The following is a 12,255-nucleotide window of genomic DNA, read 5'->3' as shown; positions in this document are numbered from 1 at the left end:
TGGAACGTCTGCTGTTTTGCATTCGGGTTAATCAACGCCATTTATTGGAGTTCAACTCATTACAAAAATCAATAGTTTTACCTTCGCTTTACTTTTTACACATCCATTGTTCGGTTCGAATTAAACTACAACGAAACAGGGAAAACTGAATGCATGGACAGCAAAAACAAAAGGGGCGTTTGGAATATGATTTGATTTGGATATTGCTAAATGAAAAACCATCAAAATATAAGGCAGGTGTATAATAAAAAATAAAAACAAAACATGAGACGAAATGCTAAGAAGGAACACTTGGGGGATGAAGCTCAGATATATCTGGCAAAAACTCATGGATTTGACTTTGCTTACTCGCTAGCTAAATTCACATCTCTGCCTTTTGATCGTTATTATTATTATTATATTCCCCTTTCGCTTAAATATTAGTGTTCGCTAGACTCCTATTTAATGTGTATGAGTTGTAGATTTCATTAATATATTTTTTGTTCTTTTTTTTTTTACGTTTTTCATTTGGTTTGATAGATTTGTTGGTAGATAAATAATAACTAATATCCGTTTGTTTTTTCGTTTTTAATTCAAATATTATTAGTTTATGTTTCGCAAAGTTCCATTTCTTGCACAGTGTAACAGTTCTACTATTTGTATTTTATAATTTGTTGCTTAAGGCGGTCGTAAATAAAACCGTTTCAATTTTGGAACTCACTTGTATTTCCGGGATAAAGCAATTTTAAAGGATATTGAACATTGAAATGGGTAAAAATGAACTGATACTATTGGTTTGTTTTCGCAACTTAACTGCCGCTGAGCCGCTTTGTGGATGTTGGATTCATGGATTTGATTGAATGGTGGCTTGACTTCGAAAAGGACTCTCTGAGCTACCGGCATTCTGCTTTTTACAATTGGTTAAATTCCCTACTATTCTCGAACTGACTCTGCTTCTGCTGGTGTTCCCGAGAAGGACGTGCCAGACGTTCCAGGCGCTCCCACCGTCGTCGTCCCACCCGGCGCCACTTTGTTTCTTGTTAATCAGATGTTGTCTACGGAGTCGGCATCGTCCTCCGAGCTGATCTCATCGCCGAACTCGATGTCCTCGTCGAAGCCATCCTCCACGAATGTGACTGTCTCGTTGATGCGCACCGACTCGGGGAACTCGCCGTACGTCTTCAGGTTCCTGGCCTCGTCCGGTGTGTACTTGAGGATCACATCAGCCTTTGAGTCCTGGTAGTCACGCAATCCCACCAATATGATGTCGCCCTGGTTAATCCACACCTAAAAGTGCCAAGGGAATCCGTAAATAAACAATTTTATCTACACTTTTAGGGAAAGGCCACGAATCTTTGTTTCTTTATGTGGTGAGTAATTCTTTGGGAAAGGCAAACTCAATTTTGCAGCTTGTATTCCGTGTAATAGATAAAAGATAACTGATCTATGGCGCAGAGCGACTCCATTTCGGGAATTTCACAAATGGGCGCAACGAAGCGCCATGCTAACTGGGCAAACAAGAAAGTTCTATATTTGGTAAGAAGGTTCCATTTTGAAAGTGGCCATTGGCATATTTGGGCAGAATTTCGCAAGCAGAGGGCAGACGAGCTCACGTGAGCTGGGGAGTAATTAACTCCTCGTGGATCCCAATCAGTACTTGAAGTAAACCATCAAACATTGATTACTAAGATTATTGCGACTAGCTGACCATCCAAACGAGTTAGAAGTCACATAGAGGAGATAGAATGGCCAACTGAATGGAGTGCATAACAGGCACTGGCTATTTCCACTGAAAAACGGAAGAATTCGCTACTGACGAGATAAGACACATTGAGATATCTAAAATCCAATCACGAGCAAACCCGGTTTTGGTACTGGAGCGATAAGAAGGTGCCTGCTTGCTATAAAAATGGCAAGCCTCTTGAGCAAGTATTTACCTAATCGGATGCGAGTGCGCAGGAGGCCTGACAACAGATATAGAGATATCACCCAGTGACGTCAAGGCCAGATTGGCGAAGTAGGATGTGGAAATGCAGGGAACCCTGCGGTGGCAATGAGAAAACCCCCCCAAATAGTAACTTACTCAACCGGCAGAGTCAACGACCTAGGGCAAGTTGCACTTGTCGAGTGATTTAAAGCCCATTCATAAATTCACTTCCCAAAACCACTTCCTGTCACTGGCATTACGTCCAAGTGGGTGCAATATAAATTCCAGTGCCATGCATAGATGACACATATATGGAACCCGTTGACCACGTAACGTTCGATAAGCGACGATACCGGGGGTGGCTTTATAATTAATTAAACGAATTCGAAACCACTGTCGCATAATTCCCACATTACGTATGCGTGCAGGAAATAAACAACCTTTTTGGGCCCTCTGCGAACTTTGGAGTATTTATCATCCATTAAAACCGAATGGAGCAGCGCGCCACGGTTCCATTCTGCTATCTATTGGACCATTGGAAAACCAAGCGAAGAATCGTGACTAAATTGAATCGAAATTGCCCTATTACGATTTCCAGCAGATAAGAGAACCGCCCTGGATGGGCCCATTCCCTATCCAAGAAAACAGCTGGCTGGGAAGCACCCGATTCCTCGACTGATTACACGGCAGTGTGCCAATGAGTAAGTTAGCGAGTATGTGTGATCCGTCAGTGGATTGGCATTCGAGGCAGCAGGTCTCGATACTCTATATATAGACATAGACATCATTGAACACCAGATTGCGCAGGCAGTTTTCACTGGTTTGCTCAGTTCGAAATATGAATATGGCTACTCCAAAGATCGATTCCTGCAATAGGATAAGTATTAACAGAGTTCTTTAAGCCCAATATTATCTAAGCACTGTCCCTAATTCGTTGCGATACATTATGAGCTTACCATTTTAAAAACTCTCATCAATAAAATCAGCGATAATGCTTTTATGGGTATAACCATTTTCGGGGTAATTCAATGTGTCATAAACATAACTACACTGGAACACAAGCTAACTTATATTACTTAGTTATTACTATATTCTTGATTAATTTCTTAACTATATATATTGCAAATATATATAGTATATATATAAAGGCTGAAGAGCTCACTTCTCACGCTCTGCTTTTCCAGCAGCCAAGTACAAACTTGCTTTACATAACAAAGTGTAGATTAGGACCGATTAGAGAGCCATCTCCTCAAGGTAGGGCATTCCTGGGCAAGACAAGCCCGATCCAAAGCACCTTAGACATCCCATTGGCACTCGCACTCTGCTATCTCAACTCGTCACTGATAGGGAACCATATATGGGGGGCAGCCCGCTCGCGCTTTCTTGGCGATAAGGAGCCACCAATTACAATTTGGGAAGGGAGACTCTCTCCAGAGAGGCTCTCCCTATAAATGCAGCCCGCACTCGCCTGCGACGGGCAAATCCGAAATCGGCAGCAAGCAAGAGACACCTGAACAATAGAACACGGCAAACGCGGGCCGAATAAAGTGAATTCCATGCCAAAGCGAAACGGAATACAAGTGAAGTGCTATCGATACGCCAGAACAAGGGCGAAAAGCTAAAGCAGTCGCGACATCGAATCCCCAAGCGAGTCGCGCCTCCACATCCAAGACCCAAGAACCGTCAAAATTACTTACTACTACTCGACAAATTCGTGCGGCGCGTGCAACCAGAGCGAGGACATCATGCTCTTATCCTACCGATGCATCTACTCGGTGCTGCTGTCCACCATAGCCAGCATTATGGTGGTGCTCAGCTCTGCATCCTCCGGCTCCATGCAGCTGCCCACCGTGCGCAAGTGCGGCGGTGGCGGCACCACGGGAGCAGCCCACACTATGGCCATGAATTTGGCGGCCTACGGACTGCTGGAGAACCGGATAAGTACTCTGGAAGCACCGCGACAAACGCACTGGACGAAAAAGTTCCTGGCCAAGCAGGAGGCGACTCCCCACTCGGCGCCGTACGTGGTCAGCATCCAGATGATGACACCCGATCAGGGCCTGGTCCACTACTGTGCCGGCACCATCATCAACGAGCACTGGATCCTCACGGCCGCCCACTGCCTCAGCTCACCGCAGGCGGTGGAGAACTCGGTCATTGTGGCGGGCAGCCATGACATACACGATCAGAAGGGCGAGGCGAGCAACATCCAAATGCGACACATCGACTACTACGTGCGCCACGAGCTCTATCTCGGCGGAGTGAATCCCTACGACATCGCGCTCATCTACACCAAGGAGCCCCTAGCGTTTGATACCTATGTCCAGCCAGCAACGTTGCCAGAGCAGGATGCCCACCCCGAGGGCTACGGAACTCTGTACGGCTGGGGCAATGTCTCGATGACTGCGGTGCCCAACTATCCACACCGCCTGCAGGAGGCCAACATGCCTATCCTGGACATGGAGCTCTGCGAACAGATCCTCGCCCGCTCCGGACTCCAGCTGCACGAGACCAACCTGTGCACTGGACCGCTGACAGGAGGCGTTAGCATCTGCACCGCCGACTCCGGCGGACCTCTGATCCAGCAGTGCTGCGAGGAGCACTTCGAGCAGGCCAACATCGTCATCGGCATCGTGTCCTGGGGCAAGATGCCTTGCGGCCAGAAGAACGCGCCCTCGGTCTTTGTCCGCGTCTCCGCCTTTACGGAGTGGATCAACCAGGTCATCAGCACGGCCACCCAGATCTTGTAAGATGATCATCGGAAAGATACTGTGCAACTTGGGCAGATCCTCCCATGAATTAGCGCTCGAATGTGAAGATATCGAAAAACGAAATATACACAACAAAAAAAAAACACAAAAGATCGAAAAACCCAAAGAATAATGTAGATTCTCTAGACAATCTCACTAGACAAATAAGATAAACAAATATAGAGTTATATACTGCCCCCATTCTAGTAATTTAAGACATAGGCTAAGGCTCCAAAAACATGAATAAATTTGTTAATACTTAAATAGAACAAAGATCTCAACTGACTTTTTATTTTTAGCTAATCTAACCCAGTAGGATGAGCGAAAATAGAATGAAGTGACCTATTTTACTCTCCAGTTACTTATATTGCGTAAGGGAACTATATTGTTTTCCTGACCAAAGTAGCTCAACAAACATGAACAAAAATAGATCGCACACCTCGCATTCCTTGAGTTTGGAATTAAATCCAATTGCGCAGATTGAATTTGAAAAGTGCGTACAAACGAGAGCTCCTCCAATTTTGGCCCAGTCGAAAGTGATTGTGAAATAAGCTGAGGGGCAGTCGGCCTGATAAGATTTCGCGATATACTCGCTTCTGTTGCTGGGCGGGGAGCAGGCGGAGTTGTTGGGGGACGAACCCACAACTCACCTGGCGCCTTTCCACGCATTAGTCATGCTCCCGAGCAGCGTCTGGCCAAATTAAGGGGCATCGGGAGAATGTTACGACTGTCAGATTGGGATGAGTGCGACTAGATTAGCTGGGAGCTCGTAAAGAGCGCTAAAGTGCGGCCATCAGCTGACTTCTGGATGATTGACAGACTTCTGGGACAGTTTGTGCGAAATTATGGCCCTGTTTCGGGTCTAGACATCTGAGATCGAGCTTGTTGAACCTTGAGTCCAACTGCTGCACTTTGAGCCCCCAGGAACTTAGTAATTGGGGAGCGGTCAGCTGTAATTCCGCATTTGCCATTTCCAGGAATTATCAATAATTATTCAATTTGACAGATGGCCCAGAAATTGTGAAGCACCCAGGAAGCCATATGGTATTCAAATGTTGTGGTACTGGCAAATCAATTATTGGGCATTTTCAATAATATAGATAAGAAGTAAAGAAAATTAATTATTTCGTTATTTGTGAGAAGAATTAAAAACAATCACCTGGGTTTTTGAAATTAAAGTGTGTCAGCTTTATTTACAAAATTACTAAGGCCTAAATTCCGCTTTGTACACCATATGTACAGTTGCGAAAAAAATAATAGCAGCACCACTACGTATTTTATTCTCGATCAAATATATTAATGTTGCGGTACCGAAGGTACGAAATATAGATTTTTCGCATAATGGTAGATATTTTTTCCATCAAAAAATGAAAAACAAAAATTTTGAATTGTCCATACCTTAATTTTTTATAATTTTTTTTGGGCAGCAAGGTCTAAAATGAGGCGAAAACAAAAAAAGCAGCACTGTCGATTTATTCAAATATTCAATACTTGTCGGCGGTTTGTTTTGGTGAAAAGCACATGGTTATAAAACTTGACATTTGTATTACTATTTCCAACATTATTTTTTAAGCATACCTCAAAAAAAATTATCAAAATGGGACGAGGAAAACATTGCACTTCAGATAAACGTGACATGGTCAAAAAACCAATTTCTGAAGGAAAATCACACAAAAATATTGGTCTAATCCTTCAATGCTAAAACAAAATGATAAGAAATGCAATTACCTACAACGAGAATCCCGAATAACGTGGGAGAAAACTATCATTGGGCACCCATCTCTTCAAAAGGCTAGTGCCCGAGAGCAAGAAGGATCCATTTAAAGCTTCTACCGAACTGAAAAAGGATCTCAACATATCCGCAACGGTGCGTCTAAGGGAACATGGTTTATAAGGCTGTAATCCAAGGAAAGTCCTTTTTTTTAAATGGGAGACACATACCCATTAAGTTCGCTACCCTTTTCCGAATATTATTAACAAGACTATGACCTCAAGTACACCAGCAGGAAAGCCAAGGATTCGTTCCAAAATAAATCTGTTCCTGTTTTGGATTGGCCTGCGCAGACACTAGGCCGTAATCCCATCAAAAATTTTTGGTCAGACATGAAAAAAATAAAAAAATATTGGTCTAATCCTTCAATGCTAAAACAAAATGATAGGAAATGCAATTACCTACAACGAGAATCCCGAATAACGTGGGAGAAAACTATCATTGGGCACCCATCTCTTCAAAAGGCTAGTGCCCGAGAGCAAGAAGGATCCATTTAAAGCTTCTACCGAACTGAAAAAGGATCTCAACATATCCGCAACGGTGCGTCTAAGGGAACATGGTTTATAAGGCTGTAATCCAAGGAAAGTCCTTTTTTTTAAATGGGAGACACATACCCATTAAGTTCGCTACCCTTTTCCGAATATTATTAACAAGACTATGACCTCAAGTACACCAGCAGGAAAGCCAAGGATTCGTTCCAAAATAAATCTGTTCCTGTTTTGGATTGGCCTGCGCAGACACTAGGCCGTAATCCCATCAAAAATTTTTGGTCAGACATGAAAAAAGCAGTTGTAGCTTTTAAGCCAACTAACAACGAATAACTTTGGGTATAATTAAGGAGTCCTGGAGCAAAATATCCCTAAAACGGGGCCAGGACCTGGTTGATTCCATGCCAAAACGTTGCGATCCTGTTACTGGTAATAAGGGATACCCAACCAAATATTAAATTAGTGGGAAAGGTGTAGTTTTAGCACGCAAACATTTGTTATTATACCCGTTACTCGTAGAGTAAAAGGGTATACTAGATTCGTTGAAAAGTATGTAACAGGCAGAAGGAAGCGTTTCCGACCATATGAAGTATATATATTCTTGATCGGGATCAATAGCCGAGTCGATCTGGCCATGTCCGTCTGCCTACAAAAGCTAGAAAGTTGAGATTAAGCATACAGACTCCAGGGACATAGACGCAGCGCAAGTTTGTCGAATCATGCTGCCACGCCCACACTTTTGAAAAATGTTTTGATATTTTTTCATTTTTGTATTGGTGTTGTAAATTTCTATCGATTTGCCAAAAAACTTTTTGCCACGCCCACTCTAACGCCCACAAACCGCCCAAAGCTGCCACGCCCACACTTTTGAAAAATGTTTTGATATTTTTTCATTTTTGGATTAGTCTTGTAAATTTCTATCGATTTGCCAACAAACTTTTTGCCACGCCCACTCTAACGCCCACAAACGGCCAAAAACTGTCAGTGTTGAAGACCTCCTTCGCACTTTCCCTAGCTGAGTCGGAGAACTCGACTATAGCGTTCTCTCTTGTTAGTGCATTTTTAACTATCAAGTTTAAAATTGAAAATTTAAGCTATTTTCATGAAGTGCTGCTATTTTATTTTTCGCCTAATTTTGTCGTTTTTAACAAAGATCCTCATTTAAGATAAGAATAATAAAACAATTGTAGTTATTTTTTATTTCCTAAGAAGTGAATTGTTTAACCTTTCTAGAAAGGTATTTCATTTCCTTTTAAGCCCTAAATTGTAGGTAGGAGACTTATTCAAAGTTTTACTGGGCAAGTGCTGCTATTTTTTTTCGCAGCTGTATATACAGTGGCGAGCAAAAGTGAGTGCATGTTCATAACTTTCGACTTTCATTGTCTATAAAAACAAAACTAAAGCAGGTAATCCAATAATTTTTTTTATTTTTGTTTACCTATCCTATTCGTAACAAATAGGACAAAAAAAAACGTAACAATATGTATTCAGCGAAGACTTAGAAAATAAAAACTAAAAAAAGTCGCAAAAACTCACTTTTGCACGTTATAAGAAAATAAAGAAAAAATTAATTTTTAATATTTTGTCCATAGCCCCTTATTATGAATTACTTGATTTACTCGAGATGGCATACTCTCTACCAAGTTTTCAATGACTTCCTTGGGAATTCGGTTCCATTCATCTTGTACACGCTCCCAAAGATTGGTCATGTTTGTTGGGGCTGAGTCGTACTGTCCGAGCCTTCGTTTCACGATTGACCAAAGATTTTCAATCGGATTGAGGTCAGGACTTTGTGCTGGCCACTCCATCAACTTGAAATTTTGTTCACCAATCCATTCCTTGACAATTTTCGCTGTGTGCTTCGGATCGCCGTCTTGTTGAAAAATAACATCTTCTTCCGAATACGCACATTTCTCCATAAAATTGGGAAGATGGGTTTGCAAAATATGCAGATAGTCCTCCTTTCGCATAATGCCATCTATTAAATGCAGGGGGCCGACTTGCCACCACGTGAAGCATCCCCAGACCATTATATTTCCGCCGCCATGTTTAACCGTTTGCTTCACATGGTGTCTTTGAATCCGTTCTCCGGGTCTACGCCAGCAGTATTGTTTACCATCTGACTGGAAACGGTTGAACTTGGACTCATCAGACCAGACAACACGTTTCCAATCATCTGTGGTCCAATCTTTGTGCTGTCTCGCAAATTTTAGACGCGCCTTAACATTTTTTTCGGATAATGCAGGTTTGTTTTTTTTAACAGCCGCTGCATATCCAATGTTGCGCAGCGTTCTTCTGGCAGTCCACTCGCTAACGTTTTTGTTAATGGCCAAAGATGCTTCTTTAGGTGTCAGCAGCCTATTTTTCCTCATCTGGGATACCATTAGTCGGGCATCTGAGTCCGATAATAATTTTTTGCGATTTTTTTGTTGCGCTCTGGATGTCACATTTCGGCGTTTTTGAGCTGCAATCACTGCCGATTGGCTGTGGAATGGATTGGTGAACAAAATTTCAAGTTGATGGAGTGGCCAGCACAAAGTCCTGACCTCAATCCGATTGAAAATCTTTGGTCAATCGTGAAACGAAGGCTCGGACAGTACGACTCAGCCCCAACAAACATGACCAATCTTTGGGAGCGTGTACAAGATGAATGGAACCGAATTCCCAAGGAAGTCATTGAAAACTTGGTAGAGAGTATGCCATCTCGAGTAAATCAAGTAATTCATAATAAGGGGCTATGGACAAAATATTAAAAATTAATTTTTTCTTTATTTTCTTATAACGTGCAAAAGTGAGTTTTTGCGACTTTTTTTAGTTTTTATTTTCTAAGTCTTCGCTGAATACATATTGTTACGTTTTTTTTTGTCCTATTTGTTACGAATAGGATAGGTAAACAAAAATAAAAAAAATTATTGGATTACCTGCTTTAGTTTTGTTTTAATAGACGATGAAAGTCGAAAGTTATGAACATGCACTCACTTTTGCTCGCCACTGTAGATTATACTACACGTATAAGTTTTGGTTAAAAATCTAATCAGAAAAGTGCAAGCGCCAATAAATTCCTGAACAACTTGAAAAATTTGGAGTTAGTTTTTGGCAATTCAGCCACATGCGCCATTCGAATCCCCTACTCTGCGGCCATTACATAACATATCATTTTAAGATTAGGTGAGATTATAAATCCATTTACGGAGATCAAGGCGCGAACTAAAGAACATAAAACTACGTCGCACTTGTTTGCAAATTATAATTGGTTTTCTGTTTTTTGGCACCTCGGACACGACTCTCAATAGTAGATTAGATAAGTGCCCCAACCCTTGGCCAAATGCGGTCAACGAATAATTGTCAAGTCAGGGTGTTGCATGAGGTTAATTTTATGGTGCAGCACGTGCTGTAAATCTTTCACCTGCTCCATTTGAAATTGCATGTGAATCCTGTTTACAAATTGCAATTTTAGAGTTGCAGTGGTGCAGGTGATTGACGTTGTTAATCCATGTCTAATAAGGTTAGATAGGTTCTGTTTTAATTTATGGCGATTATAAAGATAAAGAGTTCAAGATCTAGCGCCGGAATTCATTGGAATTCCAAATGAAAAAAGATCCCCAGCTGCGTTCTCCTTTTGCAAGGTGAACTTTGATTTTAATCGGTATATTTGCATTTACAGTGCCAATATTTAGCAATTAACGTGGGACACGATTTTCAAGAGTCTAGAAATTTTTTGGTTGCGTAGTTACGTTTATAACTTCAAGTCTGATTTGCCCGCTCCGATTGGACTCCACTTCTGGTATAGTATATTTACGTGACAACTACTACAGCAGTGGAGACGTCACTAATTACGCGCCGTTTTGACGCAGTCGATTTGGAATCTTGTTTATGACGCCCGTCTCCTGCGGGGTGAAGCACCATCCGAAATTTGACATGTGCTCATTCCTTTCGGAAGAACTGATCTAATCGCTTTATGGACGGCCACGACCACGACCAAGGCGAACTCAGGTAGATGATAAGAAGCAGCCTTATGTTGTTTGCTGACCTGCAGTTTGGCAACGCAAATATCACTATAAGGGAGGAAGTGCCAACATGTAACTGGAAGTTCTTTGGTGATGGTAGAATACAAATCCTTATGCGGATTATCTTGAAAACATCTTGAAAGCAATATTTCTTAAATAGAGCACAAACTAACTTCTCTATTTATGTGCTTCGCAAGTGGGATATTTTAATATCATTAGTTGTTTTTCGAGGACCAATTGAAAAATACATACTACCTTATATTCAGAATCGATGAAGTGGAAACAGACTTTATAGATCGTACTACGATTGTAGAAAACGGTATATATTGCATCAATAAAAGTATGTTCACTTTTATTTAAGTAGCCAATACCGTATTTGCAGTGCTATTGCTCTGCTTTCATCTACACCAGTGCATAGGCACTTGTGTATTATTAATCAGCCCACACTGCCCGCTTCTATTTTGTTAATGCATTCGCACAAGGACGATGACACCCACTCGATAATGGACCAGTGAAGAGAGTTGCAGACAAAGAGAGTTATAGAAAGGTTACAAGCCTATGCCAAGGCTGGCGAAAAACACCGAAAATCGCACAAACAGACTGCATTTAAGCAGAAACAAAAACGTAAATACGTAGCATTCGCTGGCAATCAATGCCAAAGTGGCTTAAGAGAGCCGCCTAAGAGAGAGCCAAACAAAGAGCAGCACTCACCTTCTTGCGAAGTTTCCCCCGAATGTGACACAGGCGTTTAACGCCATCAAAGCACATTGCCTCCAGACGACCGTTGCCCAGCATCTTGGTCACCTGCGCGTACTCCTGCTGGTCCTCCTTGAAGATCAGCTCACGCTTCTCGAACTCGTTCTCGTTCTTACCACGACGACGATTCTTGCCTCCTTTTCCTTTATTCTTGGGCATATTGGCTGTTTGCTGTTGTTACTGTGCAGCTACTTCTGATATTGTTGCTGTCTGCGGGCGTGTTGGCGACGCTGGTGCGGGAACGAAGTAAAACTGTTACTCAACGACTTCACTGGTTGGGTAATAATGCAATGAACACATTCAACCCGAAATCAATCGACAGAGTTGTTTTAAAACTTACAATTTTGTCAAATGTAAATGTGACAATTTCGCCTCGCTAAAGTGAAAAGGACTAGAGGTGGGCGGTTCCGCCACGAACCAGTATATCGAACTGGTGATATCGACTACAATGCACAGTCTGGCAACATTCGTTTAAAATATTGCATATTTAAATTTTGCTTAATTGTTCACCATAACCAAATAAATTTTAAATTAAAACGTATTAAAATTGTATTTTTACTATACTTATTTTAGTGAC

The 12,255-nt window shown here is 41.8% G+C and overlaps 2 protein-coding genes across 2 annotated transcripts; one reads left to right on the top strand and one right to left on the bottom strand.

Annotated features, from left to right (window-relative positions):
- Window positions 1-9: 9 nt before the first annotated feature.
- On the bottom strand, window positions 10-12,133 carry LOC6535539 (eukaryotic translation initiation factor 1A, X-chromosomal). Its single transcript, XM_002096132.4, has 3 exons — window positions 12,019-12,133; window positions 11,634-11,908; window positions 10-1,266 (listed from the first exon to the last, which is right to left on the bottom strand). Exons 2-3 carry the CDS (start codon window positions 11,835-11,837, stop codon window positions 1,024-1,026), a joined length of 447 nt encoding a protein of 148 aa, XP_002096168.1. The 5' UTR covers window positions 11,838-11,908; window positions 12,019-12,133; the 3' UTR covers window positions 10-1,023.
- On the top strand, window positions 3,046-4,929 carry LOC6535540 (lectizyme). The gene has a single exon (XM_002096133.4). The coding sequence runs from the start codon at window positions 3,652-3,654 to the stop codon at window positions 4,654-4,656; it is 1,005 nt and encodes a 334-aa protein (XP_002096169.1). The 5' UTR covers window positions 3,046-3,651; the 3' UTR covers window positions 4,657-4,929.
- Window positions 12,134-12,255: the final 122 nt, after the last annotated feature.

Source organism: Drosophila yakuba, chromosome 3R (genome assembly GCF_016746365.2).
Source record: "Drosophila yakuba strain Tai18E2 chromosome 3R, Prin_Dyak_Tai18E2_2.1, whole genome shotgun sequence".
In the NCBI taxonomy this organism is placed as follows: domain Eukaryota; kingdom Metazoa; phylum Arthropoda; class Insecta; order Diptera; family Drosophilidae; genus Drosophila; species Drosophila yakuba.
Note: the sequence above shows the minus strand (reverse complement) of the source record. Positions and strands in the feature narration are given on the sequence as shown.